Genomic DNA, 14,520 nt, shown 5'->3' on the forward strand with positions numbered 1-14,520 from the left:
GCCAGCACCGCGGCGGGGTCGCCGCCACCCACGCGCTGGTGAGCGCTCGCGGGGACGCGGGGACGGGGGCGGCGCCGGGTGGGGGTCACCGCGGGTGGTGGGCGGGGCGGAGGAGGGTCCCCGGGGACTGCGGGGGCCCCTGCGCCGGGACCGGCCCTGTCCCTGTCCCTTGGCCGGGACGCCGCTTTCCTCTCTCCTGCCCCCTTTTCCTGGCTGCTTCCAGCACCCCGAATACGGAAACTGGGTGAGCAGGCTCTCCGAGAAAGTTGTCACCTTCCCCGTCGCAAAGGAGCTCGTGCAGGGAACCTCCCCCCACCCCCACCCCCACCCCCGCGCCCTTTAGTTTGTGTTGAACAGCCCGGCTCGGTCAGGTTGTTTCCATCTTTAACTGTAGAGAGAGGGTCTCTACCACGGTCTCCTCGCATCCTTCTTTGCTCTTCTGATGGGTCTGTGTGTGGGTGTTCAGCGAGGAGATGGCTTTAGTTAGGGTTCATGACCTACGGAGGCCTTTCATGAACATCTGTCAAGGACTGGGATACCTGTGCAGGGATGGAGTGACAGCATTGGACAGGAAAGGTTCAGCCCTGTCGTCTCCCTGGAGACGGGTAAATTAGAAATTACAACTCGCCCTGCTAAGTGCCACCGAGAGAGAGGGGCAGCCCGGAGTACTCTGGTAGCTAGGACACCTAAGCTGGGGGGCACCTAGGGTCACGATTCACTGGCTGTCGGAGAGAGTCGCATCTAGTTTGGTTGTTTGTGTTTTAAGCATTATTATTTTTTAATGTTTGTTTATTTCTGAGAAGGGGAGGGGCAGAGACTGAAAGGGTCAGGGGATCAGAAGCGGGCTCTGTGCTGACAACAGAAGTCAGACACTTAACGGCTTTACCGACTGAGCCACCAGGCGCCCGGTTTGTTGTTGGTTTGTTTGTTTTTTAACTTAAAAAAATATATATTGCAGCGCGACCTTACAGCTTACCCAGTTTTCACACAGTGGATTTCCTGTGCAACCTGCATCCAGAATAAATAAAATACCACTAGCACTCCAGAAGCCCTCAATGTCCACTTCCCACGGCTACTTTCGTCTAAGGGCAACTATTATCCTGGCTTCTCACATCATAAAATCGTTTTACTTGGTTTTGAACTTTTGACACGTGGACAGTATGTGAGATGCAGCCGTGTTGCATTTAGCAGTAATTCATTTACTCTCAACTGATGCATAATTTTGCACTGTACAGAGAGAGCACAATTTATTTCTACTTTCTGCTGGACACTTGGATGGACGGACACGGGTTGTTTCCCGTTCGGGTTGTTTTTTTTTATTTTTTGAAATAGTGCCACGAGGCATTCTCGTACTTCAGGTGAACATAAGCAGTTCTGATAGGAATGTTCTTAAGTGTGGAATTGCTGGGTGTGTTCAGCTTTAGCATAGTTTCGTGCCAAATGGTTTTCCAAAGTGGTTGTACGAATTTACACTCCCATCTGCAGTGTGAGTTCCTATTCCTCCACACCTTCACCAATACGCGATATGGTCCCTCTTTTTCATTGTAGCCACTCTGCTCAGTGCATGGGCCGTGGTGTTGCACTGAGGTATTAATTTGCATTCCTCTTATGACTAATGAATCTGCATCTTTTCATGTGTCTGCTGGGCATTTGGATAGCCTTTTTGCAAAGTGTTCAATTCTTCTACGCATTTTGTCAGTAGATTGTCTCTGTTTCTTCCTAGTTTGTAAGACTTCTTAAATATTCTGGATATGAAATATTTATGGCATATGTGCTTTTTTAATGTTTATTTATTTTTGAGACAATGCGAGAGACAGAGTGCAAGCAGCGGAGGGGCAGACAGAGGGAGACACAGAATCTGAAGTGGGCTCCAGGCTCTGAGCTGTCAGCCCACAGCCCGACACGGGGCTCGAACTCACGAACCGTGAGATCATGACCTGAGCTGAAGTCGGATGCTTAACCGACTGAGCCACTTAGGCGCCCCTATGGCATATGTATTTTTAAAATATCTTCTCTCTCTCTCAGGAGGTTGCCTTTTCACTCTTTTAATGATATCTTTTGATGAACAGAAGTTCAGTTTAATGTTGCCCAGTGTATCTTTTTTTTTTTTTTTTCTGGATGGTTGTATTATTTATGGCCAGTTGAAAAACTCTTTACTTACCCAAGGGGTGGTGGGTGGGAAGAATGAGTGAGGGTAGTCAGAAGGTACAAACTCAGTTATAAAATAAATAAATCCTGGGGATGTAAATTTACACCATAGTTACTAGAGTCAAAAAAACTATTGCATATTTGAAGGTTGCTAAGAGAGTGGATTTATTCTCGTTACAAGAAAAAAGTGTGTAATTATGTAGTGATGGATGTTAGCTAGATTTATTGCGGTGACCATTTCATAATATATACATACGTTGGATCATCATGTTGTGCATCTGAAACTATTATGTTATATGTCAATTATATCTCAATTTTTTTTTTATTTATTTTTGAGAGAGAGACAGAGAGAGCTTGTGGAGGAGGGGCAGAGAGCGGGAGAGACAGAGGATCCAAAGCGAGCTCTTCATGCCAGCAGAGAGCCTGATGCAGGGCTCGAACTCACGAACTGTGAGATCATGACTTGAGCCAAAGTCGGACGCTCAACTGACTGAGCCACCCAGCTGCCCCCATGACAATTTTAAATAAATCAGAAGAAGTCAGGAAGATAATTTCCTATATTCTCCTCTGAAAGTTTTATGGTTATTCTCACTTCTATCTACTTGAAATTAAGTTTTTTTGTGTGCTGTGAAATAGGGTCAAATTTATTTTTTTCTACAAGGCTATCAAAATTGATGCAGCACCATCTGTTAAAAAGACAATTTTCCCCACTGCATGGCGGTGTCAGCCTTGTCATAAATCAGGAGACGGTAGAGATGTGGGTCTGTTTCTGGACACCCTGTTCTTCCATCGTCTGCCTGTCCTTGTGCACATTAGCACGCTGCCTTAATGGTTGCTTTATAATCTCTATTACTCTGGTGGTGGAAGCTCTCAGCATTGCTCTTCTTTAAGATCTTAGGTATTTTTTATTTAACTACTCCTCCCAAAGCCTTTTTAAGAAATATATAAAAAGCAGTCATTTTGTAAGCTCAATAGAGTACTAATGTAAAAGGGTATGTAATTGGCATAATTTGTAAACTGTATCCATCCACCGATTTACTGCTGACACAATCTATGTTACATTCAATGCCTGCATATTTACATCAGATCTACAGCAAAGTAAATACAAAATAAATTCACCTTATTTTAGTTAAAGTGGGCTTTAGTACCTATATGATATAGTTTCAAAACAAAGAGAATTTTTTAAAACTAAGAAACTGGTGTTTTCCCAAAACCGAGTTGCTACTTTTTGCAAAAGACATTATTATGTTTCCCACTCATGTTTGATCAGTAAGATATGTTCCCACGTGGCTGAACTTCAGCTAAAGTTTTAGATTTGAATAACCAGTTAGAATACTTTTGACTTATAATTAAATTTTAAAAAACAGGTGCTTTTAAATGCACACACACGTGCGCATGTATGTACTTTTTTGGCATTTTTCAAGTCTTCCGAAGTTACTGTTTAAAAACCAGTTTCCCAAGTTTTACACCCAGAGATCTAATTCAGTAGATTTGGGGTGGGGCACAGGAACTGGCATTTTAAACCATCATTGTATTTGTTTTCTGGGCTGGGTAACAAATTATTACAAGTTCAGCATTTTAAACCAACACTTATTTATTATCTGGTAGTTTCTGTGGGTCAAGGGCCCAGGCAAGTCTTGGCTGATTCTTCTGCTGGGGTCTCACCTGCCTTACCTCCAGGTTTTAGCTGGGGCCACAGTGCCACTGGGGATTCAAATGGGGAAAGATCCACTACCAAGCTCCCTCAGGTTGTTCTTTGTTGGCAGAATTCATCTCCTTGCGGTTCTAAGACTGCGGGTCTAAGGTTTTCTTGCTGGCTGTCACCTGGAGATCACTTCTCTTCTAGAGGTTAATTGTAGAGATCACTCAGCTTCTAGAGGCTGCCTGCAATTTCCTGGTAAATTCTTCAAAGTCAGAATGGGAGTCTCTCTCTAGTCTGCTAAGTTACGATTAAACACGCACACGTATGCACATACATAAGTATGACACAATATTCATATACATGCTACATTCACGTGTACATATTTTTAAATATATTTTTTTAAAGTAATCTCTACACCCAATGTGGGGCTCTACACCCAATGACCCCAAGATTAAGAGCTGTACGCTCTACGGACTGAGCCAGCCAGGCACCTCACATGTACACATCTTATATGGTAAATATACGTAGTGTGTATATATACTTATAAATGCATATACAGACAGTACACATCATATATAAAGTAACTGCTCTATAAATCACTCTGAGAAACACAATATTGTGTCTATCAAGCTATTAACAATTTAGTTGAGCACTTTATTGTTTTTGTTTCTTTTTAGAGAGAGAGTACAAGCAGGGAAGGAGGAGAGGGACAGAATCTTAAGCAGGCTCCACGTGTAGCGCAGAGACTGATGTGGGCTCGACGTGGGGCTTGACATGGGGCTCAACACACATACGTGTGTGTGTGTGTTTAAGTGGGATCATGACCTGAGGCAAAATCAAGAGTTAGTTGCTCAACCGACTGAGCCACCCAGGTGCCCTGTTAAATTGAGCACTTTTAAGTGACAGTGTCCTTTAAGTCCTAACAAATCCTGCCCGACAAGTGTTTTAGCAAATGTTTGAGAAGCAAACTTAGCCTTTGAAACTGATATTCTTTATTTAAAGTCCAAATCAAGTGAAATGTGATGATAATTTATTCATCAAAGAAGTGAAAAACTCAAACAATTTAAACCTTTAAACAGACCAGTCTTAAGATTCGACGCTTGCTCCATTCACGGCCTGACATACAATCAAGGATAGTGCAGTAGTTTCCAACTGCTCTGTAACAAATCACCAAAAACGTAGTGACTTAATACAACATACATTTATTAGCTTACAGTGGCGGCAATCAGAAGTCTAAAATGGATCGGCAGGGCTATGTTCTTCTGGAGGCTCTAGAGAAAAATCCATGTACTTGCCTTTTCCACTTCTAAAGGCTGCCTGCATTCTCCGCCCATGGCCCCATGTCACACAGACCTCTGCGTCTGTTGTCACTTCTCCTCTAACCCTCCCCCCACTCCTGCCTTCCTCTTATAAGGACCCTTGTGATAACATTCAGCCTTCCCCTCTAGGGTCATCCAGGATACTCTTAACATCTCAAGATCCTTTTTTTTTTAATGTTTATTTATTTATTTTGAAAGAGAGAGGGGGGGAGAGAGAGAGAGAGAAAGAGAGAGAGAGAGAGAGAGGGAGCAAGCAAGGGAGGGGCAGAGAGAGAGAATCCCAAGTAGGCTCTGCACCATTAGCACAGAGCCCAATGCAGGGCTCTGATCTCACCAACGGAGATCATGACTTGAGCTAAAATCAAGAGTCAGATGCATAACCAACTGAGCCACCCAGGCACCCCTCAAGATCCTTAATCTAATCTGCAAAATCTATTTTTGCCATGTAAGGTAGCATATTCCCTGATTCTAAGGACTCGGATGTGGACATCTTTCAGGGACCATTATCCTGTCCACCATAGAAAGTGAGTCCAGCCTAACAGAAATGTAAGATACATATCGTAATCATATGTCTTCCTATGTTTCAGTACATTCCCTATACCAATAGATATTGGAGACCCAATAGGGTATTGGATAATACTTAATACACTTTGTATTTTGTACAGTGAAACTTCATATTTTTCCTCACATAACACATTCTACATATAACGTTGCAAAAGGATTCTAAGAAACACTAAAGGGAAGGGGGGCTGGATGGCTCAGTCGGTTAAGCATCCAACTCTTGACCTCAGCTCCCGTCATGAGCTCATGGTTTTTTGTTGAGTTCAGGCCCTGCATCAGGCTCTGCATGGCCAGTGTGGAGCCTGCTTGGGATTCCCTCTCTCCCTCCCTCCCTCTCTCTCTGCTTCCCCCTTGCTCATACGCTCTCTCAAAATAAATAAATAAACTTAAAAAAATAAAAATAAAAACCACTAAAGATATAATACCGTTGCTTTTTTAAAAGAAGTTTTCACTAATTTTTTTTTTATCAAGACTTTGTAATTATCTACAAGGTAGGTACTTAGGTGTCTATCCTTTTGTGAATTTTGTAAAAAGCACAAGGGAAAGTGACTACATGTAAGACAATACAACCAGTCCCTAAACAGACAGAGCTAGTGATTAGACCCTCCTTTTGGAGATTTGGGTTCGTTATCTGCTCATCTGTTTGACAACGATGTCTCCTCTATCTCAATATATATTACTAGTACTAAATCTTGTAAAGATTAAAGCATATTTAAGTGTGATAGCCTCACCACTTCAGCTGCACAAGAACTGAAAGATAACAAGAAAGGTGTAGTGGGGAGTTAGATTCCAGGAAGTAGACAGTGTGTAGGGTTAAGGGAACTTGTCTGCCATCTTGCTGAATTATCCTGTGTCAAAGATGCTGTTATTTCCTGTGTTTAAACTTGTCCATAACGTTAGTCAAAGGGCTTGTACCAACCCACTTACAGTGGCATATGCGGTTGGGCAATTGGATTTCTTAACCAAGCAATGAAAAAAAGGCAATTACCAAAAATCAGCATGTATGGCCAAGTCATGTCATAACATGAGAAACTGAAACTTTTAGATCTACATGTGTTAAGATTAAAGCATTATGTTAATTTCTAACCTTTAAGCTATCACTAAAAATATCAAATGATTCTCTAGTTTACAAGTCTATCGAGGCCACATAATGAATTTTAAAATTAAAACAAAATTGACAAACTGTTGAAATGATATAAAAGCCCAGAGACATTTTGTCTACTACTGCGGGAGAGAAAGGACATCTGGATTGGTTGAAATGAAGATGTTGCGGGACAGCAACCCCAGACCTGGAAAAGGACTTCAAAATCAGTGGCCATCAGGCACTGCCTTAACCTCAGTGCACCACTGAGGCTCTCTGAAATCCAAAGAATATGAGGTAGCAAAAGAACCACATATACATGCCAGACTTCACCTTTTTTGTGTCCCCTTGGCTAGCTTAGCAGCCAACTGCTCTTCTCTTTCGGTATGTCTCTGGTTCCTGTGCCCATTCCACTTCTTCTTTCTGCCCCTCTTGCCGCAGGCGTTTAAGTTCTCCCTCTCTTTTTTGAACTTTGATACAGTTTCATGAATCATCAGTATCTTGTCTGATAGTCATTGGCTTGGCATAAAGGTGTTCAGCATTTAGCAAGGAACAGAGCATCATCCTCAATATTGAATAACATCCGTTCAATTGGGAAACTTATCTTCTACTTTGTGTTTCATAGGACAAGTTCTCTTTGATTTCCCAGGAGTCTGTTTTGACCTCTGCAGATAGGTTGGAGTGAGAAAGCAAGCCTCTGCTTTTTTGACAATCCCAGGAAACATTGAAGAGGTTATAAATCCTTTGCATATCCCTTTAAATTTAGAAGCAGACTGACAGTCCCACACCCCCCTCCCCCACTCCCTGCTGCAAATTCCAGAATTTGGATAACACTGATCTTAAGATTAGTTTGGGGAAAATTGATTACATTACTAAGTCTTCTAAACTGTGAACATCATGTATCCCTCCAATATCTAGATTGTTTTAAATACATGCTAACCCACACTATTTTCTGAACATTCTATGCCATGAACCATTAGCACTTTACATAAATTGTCTCATGTGGTCTTCACAATAAAGCTGAGCAGTTCTAGTTTTCTTTTCATTTCACAGATGGAGAAGCCGAAGCTTAGCAAGATTAAGTATCTTGCCAAAGGCCACAGTTAATAAGAGGTAAGCATCCAGGCACTCTACCTGCAGAGTCTGTAGACTTCACCACTATGCCACACTAGCTCAGGGAGTGGGGAAGCAGCGGGGAGGAAGCAGGGAGGAAGCAGGGGGGAGAGAAGGAGGCATGGGTGTTTGGATGGATAGGTGGAAGGAGGGAGTCATTCAAGGGAAGGCAGACTGGCGGAAAAGTCTCCCAAGGTTTCTTGCATGTGCTCTTTCTCTGCTCTTCAGCATCTGCCTGCCTGGATGCATAATTACTTGTCCAAATAGCACCTGTCCTTCTCCCATTTCAGCACTGGCACAGGAAGTTCTTGTTTGTAAAACTTACTTCTCCTTCTATTTTGAATGTTAGCCTTGCTGGATAGAGTATGCTTGGCTGCAGATTTTTCCCACTCAGCTCTTTGAATATATCATACCTTCTGGCTTGCAGAGTTTGTGCTGAAAAATCTGCTGCTAGCCTTATGGGTTTTCCCTTATAAGTAACCATCTTCTTTGGTCTTGCTGCTTTTAAGATTTTTTCCTTATTGCTATATTTTGCCAGTTTAATTACAACATGCCTTGGTTGATTTTGTTGGGGATTCTCTCTGCCTCCTGGATATGGATATCTGTTTCCTGCTCCAGATGAGGGAAGTTTTCAGCTACTATTTCTTCAAATATATTTTCTGCTTCCTTTTCTCTCTCTTCTCCCTCTGGGATCCCTATTATATGAATGTTATTATGTTTGATGAAGTCACTGAGATCCCTAAGTCTGTTCTTGTTTTGCATAATCCTTCTCTCTCTTGTGTTCAGCTGATTACTTTCTACTACTTTATCTTCTAGGTCACTAGTTTGTTCTTTTGCTTCTTCCATTCTGCCGTTCATTGCATCAAGCGTGTTTTCAATCTCATTTATTGCACTTTTTAAAATATCTGATTCTTTTTTAACTCTCTTCTCTCTGTGGTAAGGGTCTCCTTGAAGTTTTCCATTTTCTCCTCAAGTCTACCAAGCACTCTTATGAGCATTACTTTAAATTCCCCATTAAACAGGTTACTTATACCTGTTTTTCTTAGATTTCTGGCTCTGGCCTTATTTTGTTCTTTCATTGGGGATAAATTCCTCCATTTTCACATTTTGTCTAAGTCTCTGCCTTCTTCTCTGTGTTAGAAGAGCAGGTTATGTCTGCTGCTCCTGAAAGCAATGGCCTTGTGTAGAAGAGGTCATGGAGTGCCCAGGGCCTGGGGCTTCAGGGAGGGTCTCTGGTGTGTGCTACATGCACTCTGCTGCTGTGTTTTGGCTGCTCTGTCCTTCAAGCCAGTTGTCTGCAGAAGCTCTCCTTGCCTGCAGTGGGCAGTGTTTGGTCCTGATCTGAGCATGGTAAGTTTTAACTAGGTCTGCTTGTTAAATGAGACCTGATACTACTTCTAATAGAGCCGAAGAAGCCCGGCAGAACTCTCTGGTCAGGAGATGTGGTGTGGGCAAGGGTTTGTGGTGGTCTTCTGGGACAGGGGCCCTCTGCCCCCTGTGCTGGGACTGAGTCATGCTTGCTGGAGTGGGGCAGTCCCACCAGACAGCAAGGGAGGAGCAGGAGAGCGGGGCTAGGCATAAGCAGGTTAGGCAGCCAGTGTCCCTCTGGGCTGCCTCCCCCAGTGGTTCCCTGTTTACGCTGAGGTAAGGGGGAGGAGGGAGGAGGAGGGAAATGGTGCTGGCTGGCTCCTTTGTTCCAGGAAAGTTCTCTGTGAACTGCCTCTCAGGAGAAGAGCAATGATCTCTCTTGTGTGCCCCAGGCCCTCTTCAGATCACTTTTCCCTATTGCTCTCCTGCTTACTTGCCCACTGGGAGCAGGGCAGCGCCCTCTGGCTCTATCCCAGCCAAGCCCTCCAACCTTTACAACTCCAGCCTTAAAGCCCTGCTGGTTGCAAAATCTCATGAAATTCAGCTCCTCTTGCTTCAGTAGCCAATGGCTTTGGGGAAACGTTCAACTTGTCTCCTGACACTCATCTCCTAGAACTTCTCTCTCTCACACGGTTCTCCGTGACTGCAGCTCCCTCCCCTCTGCAGCAGCCAGGATCCCTTCCCTCCCACCCCAAACCACATCTCCATGCTTCCTACCTTCTTCTTGTGGCCTTTTCTCCCCCTTTAGTTGTGGAGTTTGCTCTGCCAGTCTTCAGGTTGATTTCTGGGGTATTTAGGATGACCTGAGAGTTATGTGTTCCTATGAGCCCAGGGTCCTCCTCCTCCCAGGCCATCTTTCCCCGCTCTTCCAACACAGGAAGTCCTTACCATGGCGGCTTCGTGCCAGCCACCCTTCCCCACATCCCCAGGGTGCTCCTGGCCAGAGGCAGCACAGGACAATCCCTCAACTGGTCATGCTGAACTCCTTACTCTGTTAAGTCTCACCACATCACACAGATCTGGGTTTTTTTTTTTGGAAGCCAGCTCCAGTCACAGTGGTGGATAAGGGATAGGGATGAGGGCTAGAGAGATTGAGCCTCTGTCGGGCATTAGGAGAGAACATCTAGAGCCCACACGCTGGGACTAGGAGTAAGGTAAGACCAGTTTTTGTGATCCTCTCTCTCTGTCTCTTATAGGATGGCTGTTCCATAAGATCAAGACTGAGTCCCCTCCCTTCTCCCACTTTACCAATGCCTGGTCTCATGGGGTTAGTTTTGAGCCCAACACTATGGCATCATCAACCTCCTCAGCTCCTCGCTCCCGGTCCAGGAAGCCTCTGGGCAAGATGGCTGGTGAGTGGAAATAGACTCCTAATTGTGTTCTTGTTCACAGCTATGAGTGTTAGCGAGGTGGAAGGCTGCCTGGGCCAAATGCAGCAGGAAATGCTAGGGAGGCTGAAGATAGAGGCCTCCTGCCTTGACCTCAGAGCCCAGAAGCTTTGTGGTGAGTGAGGAGAGAGGCACGCATCATAGAACATTCAGTCCTATGGGCTCACAGCTTTTGCACGCGTGCTGGGCTCATTTCCTAGCCTGGAAACCATTGTGCTGAGCACCTAGCATCATGTTTCTGTCATCTAAGTCTTTCAGAACCTATCAGAAGAAGGAGCCAGGCAGAGTGAGAAAACAAATCTCCAGAACATTAAACTTTCTGTCCCTATGAAAAGCTGGAGGGGCGCCTGGGTGGCTCAGTCGGTTGAGCGTCTCCCTTCGGCTTAGGTCATGATCTCGCAGTTTGCAAGTTTGAGCCCCACGTCGGGCCACAGCCCGGAGCCTGGAGCTTGCTTCAGATTCTGTGTCTCCTGCTCTCTCTGTCCCTTCCCTGCTCTTGCTCTGTCTCTCGAAAATAAACAAACATTAAAAAATAATTTTTTTTAAAGAGTCTGGAGAAGCTGAGCTGAAATCATTATGGAATACTTACAATATCCCAGACACGGCATTATCTTCATTAATCTTCAACAGCAATTAAAATGAACCCATTTTCCAGGTGAGGAAATGGAGACAGAGACTGACTTGCGTAGGGTCATGTAGAAAGCAAGCAGTAGGTCCACAATCAAATCTACGCCTGGCTCTGAAGTGTAGGTTGTGAATCACTAAGCTCTCTGCTCTTTAGGAGCTCTGAGTAGTAATCCTCTCCCATGCTTTTGTTTTACCACTTAGCAACAACACTCTGGGATTCCTCCGGGCCAGACAGATGCCAATCCCTCCCCTCTTTCCCTCCCATAATGGGTTGCCCACCTTAATCTAAATCCACCTCCCCTCAGTGCAGAGAGTGGGTTTGGGAACTGATTGATTCTTCCCAGCTTAACACAGCTCTACTTACAGACTAGCAGCAGACGGTTGGCTAGTCAGCGCTAGCGGGAAGTTCTGGGTAGCGTAAGTGGAGGGTACCAGAAATCGAAGGGCCTGGAATAGGGCAAAGCCATCTTTCCTAATCAGGTGGGTGAAACAGTCAGAGTTATTTCCTTTCCCTTTTTAATTTTCATATTGTTGTTATACAAAGGATTTTTTTAAATTTGGTTATTGAAGTATAATTAACATACATTATATTAGTTTCAAGTATACAACATAATGATTCAATATTTGTACATATTGCGAAACGATCACCAGAAGTCTCGTTAACATCCATTACCAGTGATAATTACAGAACTTTTCTTCTTGTGATGAGAACTTTTAAGGTTTCCTCTCTTGGCAACTTTCAAATACGGAAGACAGTATTATTCACTAGTCGGCATGCCGTTCATTACATTCTCATGACTTATAAAAGAGCCAGAGTTTTCGTGACTTCCAAAACGTTTGAAGATAATGGGACCTTAAAGCCAGTCCTGCAGGATGTACGAAATAGAGCAGTAGGTCTCTGAGAGCAATGTGGCACGGTGGCCAGAGCAGGGTGCTGGGCTGGGCTCTGTCCAGGGCAGCCTGGTGAGAATACCAAGCCTGAGTGGTGTTTCTCTCCCCACAGACTGGTTCAGGCAGGCCCTGTCGAAGAAGCCCAAGAAGATACTGGAATCCTCAGACGGCCCCTCCAGTGACGTCTCACAGCCGAGCTCCCAGGACCACCCCCCACGCCTGGGCCTCAGCTCAACCTCGTCTCCAACACACGTGGTCGCCAGCAGCAGCGACAGCAGCAGCGGCAGCAGCGGCCGCTGGAGCAAGGACTACGATGTCTGTGTGTGCCACAGCGAGGAGGACCTGGCAGCCGCCCAGGAGCTGGTCTCCTACCTGGAAGGCAGCACCGCCAGCCTGCGCTGCTTCCTGCAGCTGCGGGATGCAACCCCAGGCGGCGCCATCGTGTCCGAGCTGTGCCAGGCACTGAGCAACAGTCACTGCCGCGTGCTGCTCATCACCCCAGGCTTCCTGCAGGACCCGTGGTGCAAGTACCAGATGCTGCAGGCCCTGAGTGAGGCTCCAGGGGCGGAGGGCCGCACCATCCCCCTGATGTCAGGCCTCGCCAGAGCTGCCTACCCCGCTGAGCTCCGGTTCATGTACTTCGTGGACGGCCGGGGCCCCGACGGTGGCTTTCGCCAAGTCAAGGAAGCTGTCATGCGTTGTAAGCTATTAGGGGTAAGGGAGAATGGGAAGGTGGCTTCGGCCACAGCATCTGATCGACTTCGGCTTTTAGGAGACAGTCACTGTAGCCCAGTAGCTCAAGATGCAGGCTCTGGAAAAGGCTGGAAGTTATTCCAAGTCCTCTGTACTTGGGTTTCCCCACTGGTAAAGTGAGGACAGTATATACCTAAAGGAGTATATATACTAAACAAGTGTTCAGACTATGGCCTGGCACATGTAAAGTACTCATAACGGGCAGGGCCTAGCACCTGTCAAGTCTTCAGAAAATAGCCATTATCATTATAGGTATTAATAGTAGTAGGTATTAATGGTTTCTCTCTCTGAAGTCACGTTGGAGATGTTCCCCCAGGCCCAGGAAAATGCCAGGAGGGCCAGTGGTACAAAATAATAGGAAAGAATTGTGTATCTGGGGGTGGGGACTTGCTATTACGGTGGGTTTGGAAAGTGAAATAGATAAAAGGTAGAAGTGGCAGGACCCACTGCGGGAAGCAGATGCTGGGGTCTGGGAAGGGTGACAAGCCCTGCCATTCTGTTTGGTCTCTTTCAGATCTGCAGACCATCAGCTGACACTTCTATCACCATGGGACCCAGAAAGTTGGAGCAAAGCCGCAAAATCGAGTTAGAGAGCCCAGGGTCTCACAGGGTCTTGGATTTCGGCAGCTGTGACGAGGTGTAAGGAACCAGTCTGTAGCACTTTGTATGTGATCCTGGGCTCAGATTGCCCATCAGGCACCCATTACCGGGGACTCCCCCACGAAGGCCATGGGGAAGCTGGGGACTCCCCCCGAGGAAGGCATGAGGAAACTGGGGACTCCCCAGGAAGGCCATGGGGAAGCCAGAAATTGTAGGTGGTGGGAGGTGCTGATACCACGATGATCACCAGTGTTTTGCCTCCGGCCCAACTGGACACATGAAGCCCCGGCACATGCCTACATCTCCCCCTGGAAAGGTCACTTACCTGATTCGTGGGCTAGAAGCCTACACCGCATGCTTCAGAGGGGATGGTGTCCCCAGTTGCCTGGCATCAGGAGAAAGCAACAGGTACCGATCCTTCACACTCACACTACTGCCCTTCTCTTTCCCAGGGACGTTGTTCACTTCAGAAATCTACACGAAAGATGCATTCAGTGCTGTCCTGAATTTTTATTGCACGTGTCATTAAGACACATCTAGAAACCATTCTGAATAGACAGGAGGTGGCAGGGAGCAGCAGGGGTGGAGGCAAGGAGAAGCTCAGACCCTGCACCTGGGTCAGAAGCCCACCCACCGATGCTCTGACTCATGGGGGCCTCATCAAAGGTCTGACTAGAAGCCAAGCTTTTACAAGCTTCTTTACGTCTGCACTGAGACAGATGAGCTGTCTTCTTCCGGCAGATGACTGTGGGCCTTGTAGGACAAGGTTTCATTCACCTGTTCTCAATAAGTCTGTTGTTGAACCGAAATGAATTTCGAATACATTCCCCTGATGTGTACTTTTGTGCCACTTCTCTCACTTCTCCCTACCACGTCCCCTCCTTTTACTGGAAAAATTCATATATATATATATATATATATACACACACACACACACACACACACACACACACACACACACACATATACGTATATATATATATGTGAGATATAATTAATATATTAACATTAGTTTCAGGTATAAAACAT

At 45.5% G+C, this 14,520-nt stretch overlaps 1 protein-coding gene across 10 annotated transcripts in view; it reads left to right on the top strand.

Moving 5' to 3' along the window:
* Window positions 1–14,316, top strand: part of TIRAP (TIR domain containing adaptor protein) — a 16,038-nt gene extending 1,722 nt beyond the window's left edge. Inside the window, exons 1-7 of one of the 10 annotated variants that reach the window (XM_040483487.1) lie at window positions 1–38; window positions 7,805–7,864; window positions 10,110–10,225; window positions 10,429–10,584; window positions 12,251–12,852; window positions 13,406–13,530; window positions 13,944–14,316. In XM_040483487.1, the coding sequence (XP_040339421.1) occupies window positions 10,521–10,584; window positions 12,251–12,852; window positions 13,406–13,530; window positions 13,944–14,031 (879 nt within the window). In that variant the 5' untranslated portion in view covers window positions 1–38; window positions 7,805–7,864; window positions 10,110–10,225; window positions 10,429–10,520 and the 3' untranslated portion in view covers window positions 14,032–14,316. Of the gene's footprint in view, window positions 39–108; window positions 245–6,070; window positions 7,865–10,109; window positions 10,226–10,428; window positions 10,585–12,250; window positions 12,853–13,405; window positions 13,540–13,943 lie in introns of those variants that run through there. The other 9 variants (XM_040483488.1, XM_040483482.1, XM_040483485.1 and 6 more) reach the window with 9 other exon arrangements.
* Window positions 14,317–14,520: the final 204 nt, after the last annotated feature.

The sequence above is a fragment of the Herpailurus yagouaroundi genome, unplaced genomic scaffold, assembly GCF_014898765.1.
Source record: "Herpailurus yagouaroundi ecotype Mexico unplaced genomic scaffold, PumYag 161, whole genome shotgun sequence".
In the NCBI taxonomy this organism is placed as follows: domain Eukaryota; kingdom Metazoa; phylum Chordata; class Mammalia; order Carnivora; family Felidae; genus Herpailurus; species Herpailurus yagouaroundi.